The following is a 22,660-nucleotide window of genomic DNA, read 5'->3' on the forward strand; positions in this document are numbered from 1 at the left end:
TGTTTTATTGTATAATGAAAATCAAACGATTCTACTTCGGCTACAAACGCTGAAATTCAAGCAACAAAATATGCAATTATCGAATAAGAATAGATGCGGATTCGTTGAACACACATGACCCACTTTACATCGAATTGAAAGGGAAAACCATTTCTATATTAAGCCAATTTGAGATTCAAAAATTATAACAGAATGAACAAAGAAACACACCATTTTTGTAAGCGATACGGCGCGAAGGTAATATAAGCGGCCAAACCAAAAATAAGTTAATTACACGTGAAAATGAACATTGTGTAGTTCTTTATTTTTTTACTCTTATGCATTTACGCAGGAAAACTTAATAAAATATATAGCATATGTTGACAAAATTATGAAAATATTTTTTATAATTCATTTTATTACGAAACTGGATTGTTATCAACGCAAGTGATTTCAAATTTGAAATTACTTTTGTTTCTACAGACCGGTATCACATATTTTATGTAATTTAAAATATTTAAACTTCTTTAGGCGTTTCCATTAACCGGTTACGGAAAAAGGTTAACTGGTTAATCTTTTGTGTAACCTCTTGCATCCCTACTTATATTAAGTGTTCAACACTTTTTCTTTTCTACAGACTTTTAAGTATGGTCGACTCAACGCCCTGTCGAACAGTTTGTCTTGCAAACACCAGTTTATTCTGCCAGATTGACCATTTCATCAGGAATTGACCAACTAGATTTTTCTCACATTCGGTTATCAACTGGTCCTCCTGTTTGCGACCAGAGACAACCACATACTTCCTGTGTAAGTGAGTCCAGTTTACAATCCAGCAGCGTTGGCGATTGTCGCGCTTTCATCCGCTTGAGACCAACTAGACTCTAACACCTATGTCTCACTTATTCCATTCCTCTATTTTGGAGTATCAAGGTGAGCTCTTGCCAGATCATCCTGGTGGCCAAGGAGATTCTGGTTTAACGACCTTCTCAGTCTCCTGTACGATTTTCCAGGAAACTCACTCACAGGTCATATTTCCTATCTCAGAGAGATAGATTTTATAAGCTCCAGACATGTTCCACCACAAGTATGACCATTATTTGATATTCCCTATAGAATAACATTTTTCTGTTAGGGCTTCAACTCTCGTTGCCTCTGCAAGGAAAAGTCCACCAGTCTACGATGCTTTCTGGAAGCTTTTCTCTGACTGGTGTATTCGAGGGCATATTGTTCCCCTTAATCACTCTGCTAGACGCAAAGAGCATTTTTTTCTTATTTATCTTCTTGATGATAAAAAACTTTCTCTTACCTCCATACAGACTATGCTTCACATAACTTGGCTTTTCGTAAGTCATCACAAATCTATGCTGACCTACCTATTTCATGACCTAGCCATGGAACTTCAACGCTCTGTTTCTCGTTCCTTTAAAGGTTTTGACTTGCGTTCTTTAATCGCTTACGAGGTTCCTGATGACCCATTTCATCAGGCTTCCTAACAGTTCCTAAAAACTTAAATACCGTTTTCCTTCTTACTATGGCTTCAGCCAAACGGAGAAGTGAAATTCATGCTCTTTCTGCCGAAGACGACTATCTTCATTTTGATCGGATGGCTTCGTCACTTTGTTATGTCAGCTAAGATTTCGTACTAAATATCAACTCCCCTATATGGCTTCTAAACCCTTCAAGGTCGCAAGTCTTTCTAGAACTTGGGGACATAAAGATGAAGATAGATTGCTTTGCCAAGTCAGGGCTTTGAAGTTCTACATCAGCAGAGTAAGTTCATTCGAGGCTCTCGCTAGAGACTCTTCATTCCTTAAAAGGGGGGCGATGTGTCTGCGGCTTCTTGTTGAGTAGCCTCAATTAAAAGGCTTACTATTTTCTCTCTCATCTAGGGATTCATCCCTGTTTAAGAGCAGACCGCATTAATTACGAGCTCTGTCAGTTTTGTGGGCTTATGTTATCACACCCCACCCTCTAACATGCTCCAACATACTTTCTGGTGGAATCCGACCACCTTCTTTTTAATCTTCGTTCTCTGGAGTGCCAACAAGACAAATTGTAATTGTTGGGCCCCCTTGTTGTTTCACAAACGGTAGTGTCGTATACCACATAGACATACTTACTCTTTCCCGAGAAGTCAAAGTCAATACCGTACTAACGAAGATTACCTGATAACCCAAATTATGGGTTCTGCTATCATTAGCTGATAACCCTGGATACGGGTTCTGTTGTGATGGGGATTGGGGAGCTATATGCGAACCTTCCCACCGCAGCTGCAAATTCAGCTATATAGATAGCAGGTAACGTATATATGACGTTAAAACAAATTGTTACGTAAAACTCATTTTAATTATTAAATATTTACCTGCTATCGATGAGTCCCTACTCCCACCTCGCTCTTCGACTAATATTTTAGATATATTGGAACAAGACTGAAGGTAGCTGTCGCTTTTTGTTAGGTTGCGTTACACAATATTCCGCTCTAGCCTTTACTGCGGACACAGGGTGGCGGCTTCATAAATTTTCCGGATGATACAACCAACCTACGGAAGTGGTAGCTATTTAGATAGCAGGTAAGTATTTAATATTTAAAATGAATTTTACTTGAAAAAGTTTGTTTCCGTTTCCAATAATCCAGCTGGCATTATCCGCTACTGACATATTTATGTATTATTAATGTATTAAGTTAAGTGACCAGTTGTAACACTTGGGCACAAGTATCCAGTGTGTAATAATTGTGAGATATAAGTTAGATTCTCAACCATCTTGTTTTTATGGCCGATTTTGAGCTTGTAGCGTACGTGGGTCGCTTATTGTCCTGTATTGGCCTATAGAAATGCCATTTTCTATCTGTTTAATGTTATAGCCGCGGTAAGCTGTGGTCGATTTCGGCCACATTTAGAATGTTACAAACTTCTTGAGTCAATGCTTATTGAAATCTAAGAACTTTCGTTGGAACTTTCTTACTTACTGTAAACATAATATTATTGCAAATGCTGAACATCAGATAATGTATCCGTCCATTGCATTTTACTCATGTTGATTATGTTTTTACCTCGATGCATCAATTAGTTTTATATACATTCACTTAAGGCCGACCTCTTACATGTCTAGAGCTTAGCCAACTCAGTTCTTCATTAAGACAGAATACACAATTCAGTATGTCGTCTTTGATCACACTGTGTAAATCCATTTTCCAATCGACCACTTCTTATGACTGGATATTTGCCTGACAAGCCTGTGTTGTGATTTAAAGGTGCTGTGTATGGCTGTTCTACTTACTTTGATATTCAAGAAACCAGCGGAGTTTGATGATGTGGAGGAACCTCGTGAACTGGGTTGGTACATTCTTCAAGTGATTTATTGGGAAATATTCGTGATAAAAGTTGTTGTCATTGTCTTGAAACGGTGAAAATAAAAATTCTGATTAATCCTTTGACAAATTAAGGTTCATATATTTCCATAGATGATGATGAAGAGTACTTGAAGGCAGTTACTGAAGACCCTGATGTCCACCACAACCTTCGTCCCCCTTTACCAGCTCACCTTCTGAAGGCTATCCGCGAGCGACTCGGGGTAAATTCTTGCATTAAATATTGTGTATAGCTCACCTGAGCATGACGGCTATCCGCGAGCGACTCGGAGTAAATTCTTGTATTTAATATTGTGTATAGCTCACCTGAGCGTGAAGGCTATTGTGAGCAACTCAGGGTAAATTATTGCATTAAATATTGTGTATAGCTCACCTGAGCGTGAAGGCTATAGAGAGCGACTCAGGGTAAATTATTGCATTAAATATTGTGTATAGCTCACTTCTGAAGGCTATCCGCGAGCGACTCGTGGTAAATTCTTGCATTAAATATTGTGTATAGCTCACCTGAGCATGAAGGCTATTCGCGAGCGACTCAGGGTAAATTCTTGCATTAAATATTGTGTTTAGCTTACCTTAGCGTGAAGGCTATTGCGAGCGACTCAGGATAAATTATTGCATTAAATATTGTGTATAGCTCACTTGAGCGTGAAGGCTATCTACGAGCGACTCGGGTTAAATTCTTTCAATAAATGGTGTGTATAGCTCATCTGAGCGCATCATGCTCATTTTAAACATTTGTGAAAGCCTTAAGCCTGTTTGTTTTACCTTATCTCTTATCTTGTGAACACACAAGATATAGGCTCACCTGAGCGCAACAGGCTTATTTTAACCGTTCGTGAAAGCGGTTAGCCTGTTTCTTGTCCTTATTTCTCAGGTATCTTGTGAACACACAAGAGTGTAGGCATTCATCCCATTGCTTATCAGTGTCTCTTATCTTGTAAACACACAAGATATTGCGGTTATTGTCCAATCCTTAGGTTACTTTCTTAAAACATTTGTTCCAATGATATATCAGCAGATTGTTGCTATATGACAGTGGATATGGTGTCGACATTCGATGTAGTTTAGCTTAAGTAAGTAAGTTTTTAAATGTCTGTGCCACTTGTAAAATAAATATGTTATATGACGGCTCATGAAACGAAAATCTGATCTGAAACTGAAATCAACAAATAGCCTCTTATTTGTTTATGTTCCAGCTTGAGTGGATCATGGATGTTGCCATTCGAAACATTATCATCCATTTTGTGTATTTGAGCATCGTCATACTGGCAATCACTGGCCACAAGAACGTTTCCACTTGCTACGAGACCAGCCTTTCAGTCAGGAAAATGTTTGATGACAACAACCTAGGGTTTCAACAGGAAGACGTGGGTACAATTTTGCATTTAGCAAGAACTAGCAGTATGTTGGAATATGTCTACTTGAAATGCTAAAATTAGCCCACCTAGTAACAATGAAGAGCTTTTGTGATAACCTTTGTCCAATCGTGCGTTAACAGAATTGGCCTTGGGAATACATTAGAGGCAGCGTAATTAACATGTGTGAAAACATCTGTCCAAATTAAGTCACGTGGTGTCAAATTTAGGTCAAAATATCAAATATTTAAAATGCTTTGAAAAATTGTCATAATGAGATCTTGGCTGTCTTTGAAACAGTTTAAATGGGTTTTTTTTAATCTAAGTCAGACTAAAGTTAATGAAAGTTTGGGAACATCTTTATGAAACTTGGTCAAATGTTGGATTATATCTCGGTCAAGATAATCTTAATAATCTTGAAGTTGCGACCATGATTTCAAAACAACAGGTATCAATTCGTGAGGATGTTTACTCCTACCTCCACAAGACTGTTGTACCCCTGATGAGCAAGATGTCAGACACTGCAGAAAGAGAACTCTCAATGGCGTCAGAATTTTTCCTTGTCGGTGGTTACAGGCTTAGGCAGGCAAGAATATCCAAAGGTTGGTTGAATTGAATATTGCAGGTCTACCCATAGATAAAATCAAGAAGACGCAGCGGGACCCTAAATAATCTCAGAAATACACACACTTTATATTGCTTCTGTTCATCAATCAGGTAGGTTGATTTTAATATTTCAGGTCTGCCCATAGTTGAAGTCGGGACCTATAAATAACCTTAGAAATATTGTTTATCTATAAGGTTCATAAAAGCTAGCTGTGTTGTGATGTGTGGGGCCAAAACTATAACTTAAAACAATTTGATGCCTATACATTTTAGGATAGTCAAACCTGATCAATTATGTCTTTCATGTCATTTAACATTGCTGAAGTAAATTTGACGACATAATGTTATTAAATAACATGAAATCAAAAAAATATGTAATAAAAAGTGTCTTGTCTAGCACAAGCATTGTTAGGCCCCAATTTTCAGAGAGATAGCAATGGGTCGTATCGATTTGCTGTACATCAGTCATTTGTGTGTGTCAATTGTAACTCAAACAGTTTTGCGGATTGAGTGGTGACAGTACACAATTGTACTGATCATGATATTGTTTCTTACACCAGGGTTTTATGCCTCCAACGGGCGGCATATAGTTTTCGCACGGTTGGTAAGTCTCTATGTCTGTCCGTTCGTCACACTTTTCTTGTCCGCTCTTTAGTTCGAGATGTTCTCATACGATATTCACCCAACTTGGTCAGAAGTTGTATCTAGATAATGTCTAGGCCAAGTTCGAACATGGGTCATGTCGGGCCAAAAACTAGGGCACAGGGTCATTTAGTGCGTTTCAAACATTCAGCATGTTGCCCGCTCTCTAATTTTAGTAGTTTTCATCCGATCTTCCCCAAACTTGGTCACACGTTGTATCTTGATAATGTCTATGTCAATTTAGAACATGGGCCATGTCGGGCCACAAACTAGGTCACGGGGTCACTTAGTGCGTTTTTAAAATTCAGCATGGTGTCCGCTCTCTTCTTCAAGTAGTTGACTCCGATCTTCACCAAACTTGATCACAAGTTTTATCTAGATGATCTCTAGGCCAAGTTTGAACATGGGCCATGCCGGGCAAAAAACTAGGTCACGGGTTCCTTTAGTGTGTTTTAAACATTCAGATGGTGTCCGCTCTCTAATTTAATATAGAGAAGTGAAATTCCAGCTGCTGGAGCAGTATTTTTCATCCAATCTTCACCAAACTTGGTCACAAGTTTTATCTAGATAATGTCTAGGCCAAGTTCGAACATGGGCTATACCGGGCAAAAAAAACTATGTCATGGGGCAACAAACTAGGTCAGGGGTTCACTTAGGGCGTTTTCAACATTCAGCAGGGTGTCCGCTCTCTATTTCAAGTTGTTTGCATCCAATCTTCACCAAACATTGTTACAAGGTTTATCTAGATTATCATTTGGCCAAGTTCAGCTGCAACACATAACAATACACCATTATCCACATGCTTGTATGTGCCATGAAAAAGACTGCCATATAAACAAGAATATTGTATTCGACGCATTGCTTTTGTAAATATATGAAAATGTTATTTGCATCTACAAACTGCAGAAGATAACATATGTTACAAACAACCAAATTTAAATAGTGCACACGTGTTATGAAGCAACTAATAGTTAAATGAAACAAAGGCGATATCTATCTCTAAAACATTTACAAAGTTATGCTTTTGTAGTGACAAAGTTACAATTGGGGGCATCCGTGTTGTATGGACACATTTCTTGTTTGCTTTATTTATCTACAGAGCATGAACCAACAACTTATTACTCAATCTTGATGAAACTTGGTTATATTTTCATCTTGACAAAATGTAGCTTAATTTTAATTCAGGTTATTTGCATAAAAAAATTTACTTCAGCAGGTCAGTTCATAGAAAAATGGTTGTTACCATTCAAGTGAAAGCATTTATGAGTTTATAACTCCAATTGTGTCACAGTGCTTACCTTGACATTTTCTTGACTCACTTCGTATCTGGGTAAAATGAATATTAAAACTAAGTCAGCTGGTCGAATCTTTTGGTGGAAATCTTTGTTACCAGATAAGATGCAGCATTTGTGACTCAATTTTAATAAATTGTATTTGTTGGCAAAAATGGTTGTTGTTTTTTCTCTGTCAGATATGGCATACATACATACAAGAATGTAAGTGAAGACTATTTTACGTACAGGTATTTTATGGTTTTTTTGGTTTCATTAAGTAGGTTCTAAACGTATATTCATAAACAATTATTAGAATTTAATAGTTCAAGAAATATTCCGCATGCAAACTATAGAGATCTAGCTGTAAGTATGTAAATCTTTTATCTGTAATATATTGTACATTAGAAAGGCTACTACTGAATTTCTTTGTGTAAAATAATTAGTCATGCAGACTTAAGGGGTTTAATGCATGTGCCTTAAGTGTCGGACAAAATAAGCCTGTGCAGTCCGCACAGGCTAATCAGGGACAGCACTTTCTCAAATTCTGCTTTATCTGGATTTTTGCTAAGAATCAACTTTATTTAAACAGAAAAAATAAACGCGGAAAGTGTCGTCCCTGATAAGCCTGTGCAGACTGCACCGGATAGTCTGACCAATATCGTATCAATATCTGAATAAATATAGGATCAGGCACTCGTTGTCATATCATACCATTTTTTATTAAACGAGTTCAGGAATTTTGTTAGTAAGCGAGCCTTTTGCGAGCTTACTAACGAATTTCCTGGACGAGTTAAATAAAATATGGTATGAAATGACAACGAGTGTCAGATCTTTTTTATCACATGCTTTTAAATGAGCAAATTGTATAAATATTTACGCAAACATAATGATAAATCCCGAATGGTGTTTACATGTCGTGACGTCATTTGACGTTGCAACGTCATTTCAGCAAAATAACAAAATGCAATTGATCAATCGAACGAAAGTAAGCAAATGAAATGTTTAAAAAGTATATTTCACATGTGTAACATACAAATATTCGTAATGGTTATATCACGAAGGAAACAGTGTATGGCATGTGATAATGTCAAATACAACCTTACACACCTGAACAATTATAATATTTAAGATAATCTTATTATTGGAGATTTTTATCAAAGCATCCTTCATTCAGAACTAAATACCTATGCTTATTTTATGATGCTGACTAAGATTTTTGTTTGAGGCCCATTAAAAAGCAATGTAAGAGGTATGTGTTTTGAGAATGTGTTTTTCAGTCACAGATATGTATTTTAACATTTTCGTATGTTAACAAATATGCCATTTTCTCGCATGTCGGTGTTTTCTTTTACATAGACTTGAATTATCAGGGAATCATTTCAACAATGCTAGTTTATGATCTTAGTTTTAGTGATTAGAACTTGTTGAATACTTAGTTTAAAACATGTTATACTGCAAGTATAAGCAAAGATATGTGTGAATTACTTGATAAAATTGTACATACAGGCGAATGTGGACCAATATTCATTGAAGGCCTTCCGCGAGGCTGTCAGCCTTCCTACTCCATGTTTATTGAGGACAGGAACAGATACAACATGTCCTGGGAGAACCTTATTGATCCAGTGAATAATGCTACATCCATCAATCCCACGGCTAGTATAGGCCCTTGGAGCTTTCAGTCCGCTTGGTCTCTGAAGACTCTGCCGTTTGCAGGCGTGATTGATACATATTCAGGAGGTGGATTTGTTCTGGAAGTTGGGGCCAGGGAGGATCCTACTGGTTAGTTAGGGAGCGGTCTTTTTTTATTCTTTATGCTTTCTTGCAATAGTGATGCTGTTGATAAACAACCAACTAATCATTTTTCGATTTAAGTTTTATTAATTTATTTCATTAATTAAAAGATTTCGACAGTTGTACGAAAATTTTGGTTAACGCAATGCAATCTTAGTGATTGTTTATACCATTAAACGCAATGTTTCATGAGGAAAAAAAATTACAACATTACCAAATAACAAATAAAATATCAGGAAAAAAAAAGATTTTGTGTTTATGGGCTTAAAAAGCTTATTTTATTTCCGTTTTTATTGTTATAGATAAAATTACTGGGCTTGCTAAAAATGGATGGATTGATGATTACACCCGAGCTGTGTTCCTGGAATTTACTCTTTACAACCCAAATGTGGACATATTTACAGTCGCAATATATTTATTTGAATTTACAAATAGAGGCAGTATTCACACTTCGAATCACGAATTTTCCACCCGTCTATATTACTACTCCTCAAGCTACGAGGTATTCACAACCGCGTGCGAGGTAATATTTGTCATATTCAACATACTGTTTGTTTTCTTTGAGATTAAACAGTACAAGAAGCTTGGAAAATCACATTATTTTTCAGATTTCTGGACAGTAGTTCAACTCGGTCAAATAGCTCTTGCCTTTTCACTGCTTGGTGTGTTTGTATACAGAAGACTTACTGTAGCAAGTGTAATGGCTGGCTTTGAAGCCTCTAACAAAACGTATTTTATCAACTTCTATGGGGCCCTTTTCTGGGACTATGTACTGACTTACGTTATGGCAGCTCTTGTTACAGTTGTTATCATGCAAACCGTAAAATTCCTTAGCTTTAATAGGAAGATTTTAATTGTGGCTGAGACATTACATTTCATGAAGGGGACCCTGTTGGCTTATGCCCTAATATTTGGCATCGTCACTGTCGGCTTTGCGTCTATGACATATATGCTGTTTAACAGCTTTTCCTCATCTTATTCTTCATTCAACTCTGCTTGGAATACAAACATGCTGCTGTTGCTTGGTGACTTAGGGATTTATGAGCTTTTGTATGAAGCAAGTCCTATTCTAGGACCAGCATTTATAGTGACATTCGTAATGATTTTACAGTATGGCATCATAACGTTTGTGCAGTCAATTATAAACATGGGCAGAAATGTTACCAATGCACGACGGAACAGAATGAAAAATAGATTAGAGATAATAGATTATGTCTCTGGCAAACTTAAGGCTATCTTAGATATTAAGTAAAACATCCAGTGAAAATCATTTGTCGAACGACTGTTGATTTATTATGTCTTGTAAAGGGATACTGGTGTTTAATCCACTACTTGAGTGATGTAAAACAAATGTAACTGATGATGTTTTATCCATGCCCATCTTTTTGTTTTTTGTTTAGCTCGTCAAGAATGTATGTACCGATTATTTAAATTTGATCAAAGTGTATGAAACATCCAGGGTTGACAGGCCAATTGTTTGTGTTGTTTTATCATGATTGTTGTTCGGGGTAAATCTTTTTATTCTGGAAAATATTTTCTAATAAATTAATGATTTTCACACAAGATTTTAGAACCGTATGACTCAACACCATTCCTCTATGCTGACATGATGACTATGTGTAGGTGTTTTCCTGTTATTAACTTGCAAATCTTTGATTGGAACTTGCCAGATTAAATTACAAGCAGCAAAACTTAAAACACATGTAAACCAAAATAAACAACATTTAACAGGTATGGCTTAGATTCTACCTTTCAGTCAAAGTCCGCACTGGCATTGTATTTACACTGATTGAACTTGTTAAATTGTTTTAAAGACACAAATATTGATACAAGCGGATATATGTTGTCAATTGTTGATGCTAAGGTCTGTGCCTCAATTTTATGCGAAAACGTCATCAGATTTTTGTATAAATGTTATTTTGATAATGTAATAATTAACGGAAAAAATAATAAATCTGCAGTTTTGATAATATATTCAATGTCATATGTATATGCCTGTATGGCATTGACCTCTGTTGTCTATAGTGTGTATTATATGTATGTTTAATCACGGGCTGAAAGCCTAATGTATTATAAAATAAAACTTTACACTGTCAGAACTGTAAGGTGTCTAGTGTATAAATATGTGCATGAGTAGATGAGATGGTATATATAATTAAGCATCGAGGTTGCTTTGTATTTGTTTTGTTGCAGTTTGCATTTTTAAGTATTTTTCTTGTTATTGTAAGTTGTGTTACAATACATTAACAAGTTTTGACTGATCATGTGTATCTCTGTGTCTTGTATACAGATTGACAGTTGAAATACAGGATTTACTTGTCATATTTGGAGAAAGTTTAAAATAATAATTGTCATATACATCTCCCATGCTTGTTCGTCAAGGTCACGGTAAGAGACATACATTTTAATTTCTACTCCATAGCATTCGCTTTCCTTGGCGTATTTTAATATTTCTTAATAATTTAAATGATCTTTAAAAGTCATGTCTAAACTTCAAAAAATGAAAATTGTCATATCTGAAAGCTCGAGACATTATACAAAAATCATAGACACCGGTAGTTATTGTACTTGTTTGTTTTGTTTACTTGCTGTACATATACATTTAATATTACGAGTTGTGTTATTACAATGGAGGAGAATACAATTGCTATAATGTATTTTTCATGTGGTATATTGTTTTGCCCCCTTCGAAGAAGAGGGGGTATATTGTTTTGCTGGGTGTCGGTCGGTCTGTCGGTAGACCAGTTCGTTTCCGATCTATAACTTAATAACCGATTGGCTTGATACTTCCCATGTGCATTGGCGTTAGACAGTAGATTGCCCCTAGTAAAAGTTGGGTAACTAGGTCAAAGGTCAAGGCCATTGTCACTTTAAGTGGGAAGTCGTTTCCGATCGATAACTCGTCCACTTCTTCACTGATTGGTTTGATACTTCCCATGTACATTGGCCTTGGACAGTAGATGACCCTGTTGAAATTGGGGTTACTCGATCAAAGGTCAAGGTCTCTGTCACAATAAGTGTGAAAATCGTTTTCGATCAATAACTCATCATTGAATAGACCGATTTGCTTGATACTTATCATGTGAATTGGCCTTGGACAGTAGATGACCCCTATTAACATTTGGGTCACTAGTTGATGTTTGAGTCTAACTTAATGACTTACAGATTAAGTTTCAGTTTCTTTCCGAACCTTTGATTTTTGGTATATAATACCTCCGGATTTTTTTCCGAAACTCTTTCAGATTCTTCCCTGATTTTGGGGTGCGCGTCTGAAGGCAAGACGTTTAATGATGAGTTTTGTTTTAAAGTAAAGGCTTAAAACCTCAGTGTTTCACTATATTCTATTAACATCACTGTTAAGTATGCTATTCAGTTATTTTACAGTCCAAGGCCGTAACCTTGTCAAATATCATTGAACCATCACTTCATCATGATGTTTTAATTGGGATATAGCTGCAGTGTGGCTTCAAAGTGAAGTAGGGGACATAATGTTTCACAAACACAACTCTCGTTTATATTGTTTTGAAAAATATTCATATTAAATGACAAATGAGAAACAATAGTAAGTACTAGCAGAAAATCATATCAATATCAATTTTGCCTTATACTTATTTATATAAATAGTTGTAAAACCTTTTTAGTAGAAATACTGTTATTATGAGTCAATATTTAATAGTTCGGACAATGTTTGTTGAAGAATCAATAGCTGGTTACCTACATGTAGATGATACTTTTCTGTAAATGTTCTTGTTTCGACCAGTTTAACGTGTTTCGATATTAAACCTTTAAAATAAAGGCAGCATTCTTTTGTTATTCAAATCATAAATGAACACGGTACTTTTTCCCCAAAACTTCATTGGAATTCTCTATAACCGATTGAACACGTTTCGATTAAAAGCAGTATGGTAATGGGAACTTCGCAATCAGTATCGTTTATGAGGCAAATTAACACAATTTTGATCGAGTTGATTGCTTTCGAAAGTTCTGTACTATTTCAAGAAAGTCATTAATAGCTCACGTATTCAACACATCTAACTCATACGTGCTGCTTAAAAACGTTTATGGTTTACATTTTAATTAAAAACTATAAAAGCTAGTTAAGAGTATTCGAAAACAAAAACACAACGGTTATTTTTATATTTACATTAAAAACAGCATCTACTAAACCAGAAAAATATACTTGTTATGAAAAACCACAGCGGCGAGTTAACTGTATACTGTATATGCCAATGCTGGTCAATACGTCTATGTTTGAATCGGTATCAAGTGGGGCCAAATCTTGATTACGGTTACCAGCTAAAAAGGTTGTCGCCACTTAATTTCGCCATTTTAAAAAGTTGTCGCCATTATTTTGTCCATGATATTGGCCAAAACTCGAACTCGATTGAAACAGTATTGTTCCAGTTAAATAGCATACTAATACCTATTCTATTTATATGTATAATACATACTATCAACTTATCACAAAATGTAACTTGAATGTTTTTAGAAAAGCAATGGCGAGTAGATTTTATTAGTGTTACTTTTGTCGTGTTTCCTTAATAAATAGAACCCGCCGCGGTAGTTAAATAAGTAAACGAGTACAAAATTTAAAAAAACAACATGTAGAAACGCAGTGTTATTCAGTATTATTGTCTCTGAAAGACCATATGAAGAGGCTGCTTTAGATTATATCTTATGTATTTAATTTTTATCGACACATTTAAATTTGAATTACACTAGTCATTACCAACAAGTATCTTGACGTATGATCGCAAATACCGACGGTCCGGTAATCCCCGATTGGAAAGAACTTACATTTACGATGACGTTTTTTCTCCCTATCTATCGTCTACATGGATTAACACTTTGATTAACGCTACAAACGAGTGTACGTTTCTGGAACCGCGGCAAAACGTTACATCGCCACGTTTCGAACCGGGTTAGATCTCCTCGAGAGTTGCGCAACGCACAGGTATACACGGGCTACTATTATAACAACGAGATTCCGGATTCCGGAGGGCAGACGATAAAAGTAACAGCATGGGCCGATTAAATGGAAACCTGTATTATACGATGGAGTAATATCGGTGTGTTTTAAATCATGTCACCTGCATAAGTTCGAGTACCAAACAACGACATCAAGAAACTGTTGTTGTATGTACAACAATGACGTCACTCTTCTTCAACTTCATGTTAACATCCCTCTAAATTTTAGAAAGCAATGCTTCAAGGTCCCTGCCAATAAAGGACAGACTTGCTGTAAGCATCTACCGCATGCTGTCGGCGTTGCTGAATTTTTAGTCTGTCAGTTCTGCTATACTTTGCATAGTAACATGTTCTGCTGATCAATTTTCATACGTTTTAAAGGAACTTTAGTTAATATAATACCTCACTCCGATTTCAAACACATATGCGTAAAATAAATTCACAACATAAATCAAAGCGCTGAAGGCATTGAAGTTGTTCGCTATTACATAATTTTAGACGCAACTCATTTTTCAAAATTAATCGCAAGTTTGAAATCAACACAAGCCAATCAAAATTATAAAGAGTGTGTCTTAACGCACGGGTCGAGTTGTGTGTGCACTTGTTATCATCCTATTTATTTTATAGAAATAACTTAGGCAAAATAACAACAACGTGCCACCTTTTTGACGTTCAGAAAGCATAGTAAGTATGATGAAAATGGTAATGAAAACTGAAAATAAGGACAATTTTCAATCACCACCATATTAAATGAATATTGTTTGAATATCGAATACCTATCTTACTAAGAATATTATTTCATTATGGAAATTCCCTGTACAAAACGTTTGATTTTTGACACCATATACAAATTCACAATATACAATAAGATGCATGAATAAATTAAAAAAAAGAAATATGCGAGAAATACATTTACTCACGACTAAGGAAGTTATAAAGACAGCCATGTTAACTCGTACTTTGTTGTTTTTGCATTACTTGCTACCCTAGCAGTTCACATTGTGTCAACAACTCTGAAATAAACATGGGTATAGAGCACTAATGCGGTTTTCGCCGTAGAGCTCTGTTTTACCTAGCTTTTCGCCTTAAATGACTTACATAACGCCAGCAGACACGCATGAATATATTCAAGTATTTCATAGGCTGATTCAAGATAAAAACCTCTAAACTTTGGCTACATCACTGTGTGCTCGGCGCAAAGGATGTATCACTTTTGTGTAAGGAATTCCGGTCTACTCTCTATATGTTCAAAGTGTGGCCCAGTTACAATTACGCGTTAAAATCCATCTCGCAGAATGTCAGGGTCAGTGCTCGTTTACTAAATCGTCCAGGGAATATATTATTAACTATCGATAAACACAGTTTTGCTTCAAGATGAGAAACAAAACAAATAGTATAGCAGGCCCGTACCCAGGCCCGGGCCCCCCAGCTGGCTGTCGAGTTATGATTTTTTTATAATGGGCCTACTGCAAATTTTCTCACGTGAAAGGGCCCACAGTGCACTTCCGTGCAATACAAATGTGCAGATTTGTGTTATTGCCCCTGATACACAAGGGGATTAGCGCTAATTTACTCGCCAGTGGAGATAAGCCCCTAGGCAATGTTTTCTTATCACCTTGTACACACATGTCTGATCTGTCAATTACCCATTGTGCTCAATGCTTCATCTTTTGGTGGTGGGTGTAACACGTCTTTTGTTTGGACAAGGAAAGAGAAACAGCGAATCGATTGAACTGATAAAGAAGGTCGAAGGTCTGAAGATCATAGTGTTTTTTCTTTTGAATTCAAACCTCCTCTAATAAACATTTCTGTGAAAACTGTCTTGTAGATGATAAACATTTTATAATGAATTTATTTTGAAATTTTATATAGAGGAGGTTTGATTTCAAAGAGAACATACTAGTAGGGTATATGTCAGTTACTGACATATAGCAATAGTAGTATTTTCTCTTACAGTCATACTTTATGTTTCATTTCATAATAAAGGTTTTTTAGTTTCAAAGGTTGCTTTTACTGCTTCATAAAGTGTAATACATTTCTGAAATCTAAAGCTTTAAACATGTGTGTGAATTTCACACCAAGGGGTTGTTGATAAAGCATGTCACGCTTTTTTTACCATTTTTACCCCGGCATGTCACAAACTGTTACAAAATCTTGGACCCCCTTCCCTAAAGTATGTCACAAACTCACACTTTCGAACATTTTTTTAAAATTAACACTTAATTTAAATTTAAAATAAAACTCAATTAACTATTAAACCGTATTAAAATTTCACTTACAGGTAAAAGAACTTTCACATTACATGCTTTTATAACTGTAGGGTTGTTACGATGAGCAGTATGAATATTTATCCACGTGTTAGCTTGAAATCGATATTATGTCGTCAATTTAAAATAAGGTTTGACATAAACACAATTTTATCACATTTTAAAGAAACATAGATTACAGCGATTGATCGTCATACCATCACTATGTAAATGCCACAGTTGAAACCATCAGTTTGTTTTGAATGAACTGGAACTTCCAGCCTCAAGTTTATGTTGTCATTCACGGTTCGTCCGAGAAAGTTTCTGAAGAAAGAATGACAACATGCAATTAAACGACCAATATTTTTGAACATTTACATAAAAAACAGAATTGTTTAATTTTCACGCGAGAACAAAAACGGAAAAAATGTTTTGATAAAACGTAGTTTATTGTATCAGTTGATGCTGTTCACTTCAGTACATTATTCAGCTTACTTCCAGTTTTGTAACATGTGTCTTTGTTGGAAGGCTGTTTCTCCCAATGAGTTATAAAAGTACAGTACTTTCTTTTTCAGCTCAATAACCTGTAAAAATAAACTAGAGCTATCACCAAGAGTGATTTATTCCCCCCACCACAAACCTTAATTTACAGCTGATATATAAAAGTAACGTGATTTCCAATTGGAATAAATGTACACTGTCTATTCTTGATAGAACTCACTAAGTTATAACTACACATTAAGTTTGATGTTTGTAGTTTGAAACACTTTCATAATATAGCCAATTTGAAGCTGACGCAGTGACCTTTACCTTGAGATCTGAGAGTTTGTGGTGCTCAAAATTCATTGATAGGCATCTAAATATGAAGGTTGTTAGTGGAAGCACTTTACCGGTAATCAAGAGTCTATGTTAATTTTTGTTTAATGCGAGAACACAGTGGCTTTAACCTAGTGACCGAAATGTAGTTTGATATGTAGAACTTATTGAGGTGCTTATACATATGTGTCATAGGCTACAGAAATCAGTACAAACGAGGAAAAATCACATTTTCGCTTTTTGTCATTTTGTAAAAGATGAATGCAAGCATAAGTCAAATCCAAAATTTTAGGTTTCTATCTATAATAGTTTTTGAGATATTGAGTTTTGAACACATGCACCCTTTATACGATCTTATAGCTAAATAATAGTTTTCTATATCAATTGACATTGACAACAAACTCTTTTGTAAATACAGTATACATGTATTTACCGTATAGCATTCACACATGGATTCAATGCATTAGCTACACTGACCATGATTTTTACATTTTATGTGCGAACAAACGCAATCATTTGAATACAGCGGTTGCTATGGTAACGAATTTTCATAAAATACATTAATTTCATTAAAATTGTTTAAATATCAGGAAAAAACTAAATATTTACGTTTTTGTCAAATATATAATAAAACTGCTTATAGTCAATGATCTTTATTTCAACATGGTGTTTATTTAATACATAGTAACACAAAGAATCTAAGAAAATAGGTCAAGTTAAAGTGATTTCAATCCATTTAAGACTTTGCACAACGTAAACATCATATATGTAATTTAATAGTGCCATACATATATGCTGGTAAACATGTTAATGTACAAACATTTTGCTGATGGTAAACCTGGTTACCATGGCAACAAATAGATAAAATATCCATTTTTACTGTTTTGAACAGCAAAAACACCTAATTTTATTAGTAAATTCTTTCCCATACATATCAAACATGAAAAAGAACAACATAATTTGACCAAACAATTGAACTACAATTTGTTTACGAAACCCACATAGTAAAACCGCCATAAATAATCACAAATAATAACAACATGTACTTCTAATTCAGAACAATTAAAGATGAACATGTATTATTTTTAAGGCATTAAAAGATACCTTCTATAAATCAGTTAAAATAAACATAATACCATTATCATATAAATAGAATTAATTCCATCAACAAATAAGTAAATGTCAAAATAATATTTCCATAGCAACCAACATTCTTATTTTACATGTAAATGGGTTTCCGATCATGGGTATGATGAGCTTCAACAAAACTTATATATTACAGCCTGTCATAATAAATGAACACACATGGACAGTGGTTTATTTGCATGGCTAAATGTTTTGACAATTTTTATAACACATGTTTCAAAACATGACATTTTACATTTATAGGATCACATCATAAGTTTCAATTTAGAAAATACCATGCCACAGGCCAATTCAATATTAAAATTTTCACACTAGTAATTGTTGCTGAAAAGTTCACCAATGAACAGTGTATATGGTAAACAATAACATATAACTTGGTAATCAAAACAAATAATCTAAGGCTATTTGGCAAACAGTATCATACAATTTTCAACCTTAAAACAAACAAAGATAGGACAAGGCACATGTTTTTTGCAACTTCTGAGTTACACAGACAGTTTTTTTTTTTACTTCGGCTTGGGACAGGTAGCTTGTCTACTGAGGTCTGATTAAAAAAAAACTGCCCTATTTCCTCATAAAGGTACCATTGTCAGGCGATACTGAGTCAAGGTCCTTTAATTCAGGCTGGGCAAATCTGGCTAGACATTGATGGTAAGAGGTCAGCACTCTTTAAAGTTTAACAAACAGTGAGTTTCAACAGTAGATTTTTCACTTGTTTTACAAAATACCAAGCCTGGTTTACCAGCATCAATGAGGAAATGTTGGTACTTTTAAATGTTCTTCAAGGGTATGAACAACAGGGCAAGAAAAGTTTTCCAATCGTATAGGTGCACAGGCTTCTCCAAATCACCAATCATGTGCTGCATATTAAGTCCAGACCTTGAGCAGGTGGATACAGTCTCAGCAACAGCCTCGATGGTCTCTGCATTACAAAGTCTGGAAAAGTGTGAGGCATGAACATTGGTTAAATATTGTAGAGCTTTATTTCCTTCTTAGAGAATGGCAGTTTTCAAACATCTGATAAGCTTGTGACTCAAATGTTCACAATTTAACTATTTAACTAAACTATTTTTTCACAATTAGGTACAGTTCTCAACTATTTTTTTCACAAAATGAGGGGCCAAAGGCCACTTCACAAAGATGGGAAAAAGTCCATGTATTAAAAACATTTCCTATGAATACCGGAAGCAATAATTTTGCCAGTGCTCATTGCAATATGTATACTAACATTATCAGATGATAAATCATTATCTACTGATGAATATACCTACACTTTGACTTCCATAATCCAAAATGCCAATCAGGCTTGAACTTGATGTGGCCGCAGTCACCATCATCGAGTATCTCATTCGAGTGTGCAGCCCTAATTGAAAATGGAAAGAATATTAACATATCATTTTCACAATCTGTAAAAAAACTAATAAAACTTAAACACAAATATTTCGTCTATTCTAAGCCCTTCTTATTTGTTAACCAAACAAAAAAAGCATTCCCAAACATTTTTAATATCAAATATTCCATTGATTAATTTGAAACCTATTTTAACATAATTATATGTTAATAAGGAGTGATTTTATTTTTTTCCCAAAATTTTATCCTTTAAGATGCAACAATGGTACCAAGTTTTCATGCTATAACATTGTATGCATAAGTAATAGTTCTTACCAACACTAACTCTCCACAATGCATACCAAAGTACACAGTTGTTCTTATTTTGTTCAGCAGTTGTCAAAGTAGAAAACTGCCTCTTCCTCCCTTAGGCCATAGTGATGAAGCTAGTAATGCACATAGCTTACAACAGTGTTGGCGCCTTTCCCGGGTGATTCACCCTCATTCGCCAAGTAAAACACCTGTTTTCCTGCAAAAGAACAAGAAATAAAAATAAGAGCAAACTGACTATAATTGTTATGTGATACAGAAATATGTATTTCATATTTCACCTAAAATAATGACAGTCACACCAACACATTTTTGCATATTTAAGAACAATATGGGACATGTAACTGATCTAGAAATTAATAATCACACCTACCTGTACCTTCACAGCAAACACCAAAGATTTCACATTTGTTCGCAGTCTTGAAGTAGTTTGGTCCAACCTAAGATATATTTAAGTTTTTAAAACAATTTGTTGAGATTGAAAAGATAAATATTTTTCACTTAACTATATAGCAATATAACAAAATAATGCAATAATAATAATAATCATTAATAATAATCATCATAATTAAGTGTCTTAAGGAGTTTTGTAAAGTATGAGCGTTATCAAGTGGGCTTTTAATACTGAATCCAATTCATCACAAGTGAGTTCATGGCAGTATTGTCTAAAAGAGATTGCTTGTTGAAAGTCAATGACATCGCTGCACGGTTTTTTATGAAATGAATAACAGCCACATGTAAGAATTTAAAATTTGTTTTGCTTTTCTTGTTACTTTAATTGTTTAAATCAAACAAGGAATTCTCAATAGGGACAGACACTCCATCTGTCTCATTTAGAGCTGAATCCTGATAATTCTCTTTCTGAACAGTTTGACTCATAGTTAATGTCTTCATCAGAATCTGAAGAGGGCACATTTTCATTTTAATAGTTCTAATACATGGCTTGTAATATTATCATGTATAATGCTTGATGGTCTGTTTTGAAAATATTAATGTCAAGTTGTCAACTAAATTCAAATCTTCCAATAAAAAATATCATCCTGGCCCTGTGAGATTTCATATGGGATCGTGCTTGCTGAACTTTCATGTGACATATTTACAATTTAAATATCCTACCGCAACCCATATTCGACGACACCTAAATTCGACGATGTTCTATTTGTATTGATTAAATGGATGATTATTGTCTTGGAATCATTTCAAAGTAATACAGCCGAGTTTAAAATATTATTTTGTGCTATTAAACATTTCATTATTTCTTTCATTATTTGCTATATATTGCTTCATGTAACTGTTACATCGTCGAATTTGGGTCACACCGGGATAAGTGCGCCATTACATTTTGTAACCAACAATAAAGTTTTCGTAGCGAAGTATTTTACTTCCGGGTTAACAGTTTCATTTTCAATGTTCTCTAAATAGGACCATTGTTTACCAAAATTAATGATTGTCAAGTTAATTAAAATATCTTACCTGATTTTAACTACGATTCTTCAATTGAAGAAATTATTGTCAGGATTGATTGACAATTTATTCCAAAGGAACTCGCAAACAAACGGTGAACAATGTCAATGCGTAGGCTAATAACGACACGCCATTTTTAGTAGAGGTCGCTCAACAAAGCAACGGTTACTTCCAACCAAATAAAAAAGTATAAGTGTACATTGTCGATCAGAGCTCGGGGGCATTTCATTCTTCGAAAATATGCATATATCTCAAGTTTCAATAGGTTTTTCATAATATAATTATAACTTTTTTTCCATTTTTATAACGCCGCGCTTCAATCACGCGTAGCTTAAAATAACGTCGACCACGTTTGTACTGATTTCTGCTGACGACGTCACATATATGAAAACTGAAGATTTTAAATGGAATCACTTGAAGTTTCCCATTAGAGGTCCAAGTGACCTTGACTTTTGACATAGTGACCTGAACAAGTGCTGTCGCCATAGGATGACATATGCCCCCTATAAACGCTTTCATAGAAGTTATTGAAATGCACTTAATGACCCCTTGACCTAGTTTTTAACCCGGCATGACCCATATTCGAACTTGACCCAGATAATGTCTAGATACAACTTCTGACCAAGTTTGGTAAAGATCGGATGACAATTGCTTGACTTATTGAGCGAAAACTAATCCGGACGGACGGACTGACTGACGGACGGTGCGATTTTAATATGCCTTCAGAACCTATGTGCTGGGGGCATAAAAATGATGTGGCATGTAAGACTAATAGCAGAGCATAAACGTATGAATTCTGAAGGTTGTAGATGGAAGCACTTTTATTATATAGCCAATAATACAGTTTGCTTTAACATATCACAATGACTTTGACCTTTCACCTAGGGACCCGAAAGAGGGTCTGACAAGTCATGTAAAGATCACCAAGGTGCATCTACATATGAAGTTTGATAGTTGTAGGTCGAAGCAATTCCATTCTGAAGCCAATTTTAAAGTTTTCTATTTAGAGGTCACATTGACATTAACCTTTGAACTAAGTACCCTACATATAGTTGTCGTTTAAAAGTTATTGAGGTATATCTACATATGAACTTTGAAGGTTGTATGTTTATGAGTTCAAAACTTATTCATGAAAATAAAATCGGGACGTGCGGACAAAAACTCAGGAAGTACTGACAAAGTAAATTTGACCTTTGACCTACTGTTCGGAAAGACAGTCCATTCGCAAAACTCATTGAGGTGTATCTACATATAACCTTTTAAGGTTGTTTGTTTATTGGTTAAAAAGTCATTCGTGGAAACAAAATCGGGTCGTACGGACAACAAATCGGGACGTACGGACAG

The 22,660-nt window shown here is 35.1% G+C and overlaps 1 protein-coding gene and 1 long non-coding RNA gene across 6 annotated transcripts in view; one reads left to right on the plus strand and one right to left on the minus strand.

The window, feature by feature from the left end:
• LOC127855364 (uncharacterized) overlaps nucleotides 1-12,812 on the plus strand; it is a 267,885-nt gene extending 255,073 nt beyond the window's left edge. For all 4 annotated transcript variants that reach the window (XM_052390863.1, XM_052390864.1, XM_052390862.1 and 1 more), the window contains 6 exons: nucleotides 3,233-3,314; nucleotides 3,443-3,552; nucleotides 4,546-4,716; nucleotides 5,153-5,306; nucleotides 8,733-9,005; nucleotides 9,320-12,812. In XM_052390863.1, coding sequence (XP_052246823.1) covers nucleotides 3,233-3,314; nucleotides 3,443-3,552; nucleotides 4,546-4,716; nucleotides 5,153-5,306; nucleotides 8,733-9,005; nucleotides 9,320-10,269 — 1,740 coding nt within the window. In that variant the 3' untranslated portion in view covers nucleotides 10,270-12,812. The remainder of the gene's footprint in view (nucleotides 1-3,232; nucleotides 3,315-3,442; nucleotides 3,553-4,545; nucleotides 4,717-5,152; nucleotides 5,307-8,732; nucleotides 9,006-9,319) is intronic.
• LOC127855370 (uncharacterized) overlaps nucleotides 1-21,462 on the minus strand; it is a 474,985-nt gene extending 453,523 nt beyond the window's left edge. Inside the window, exons 1-5 of one of the 2 annotated variants that reach the window (XR_008037503.1) lie at nucleotides 21,326-21,462; nucleotides 20,226-20,292; nucleotides 19,859-20,051; nucleotides 19,465-19,556; nucleotides 17,685-19,129 (exon numbers count right to left, since the gene is read on the minus strand). This is a non-coding gene — a long non-coding RNA (uncharacterized LOC127855370). Of the gene's footprint in view, nucleotides 1-17,684; nucleotides 19,130-19,464; nucleotides 19,557-19,858; nucleotides 20,052-20,225; nucleotides 20,293-21,325 lie in introns of those variants that run through there. The other variant, XR_008037502.1, reaches the window with a different exon arrangement.
• Nucleotides 21,463-22,660: the final 1,198 nt, after the last annotated feature.

The sequence above is a fragment of the Dreissena polymorpha genome, chromosome 13 (assembly GCF_020536995.1).
Source record: "Dreissena polymorpha isolate Duluth1 chromosome 13, UMN_Dpol_1.0, whole genome shotgun sequence".
NCBI lineage: Eukaryota > Metazoa > Mollusca > Bivalvia > Myida > Dreissenidae > Dreissena > Dreissena polymorpha.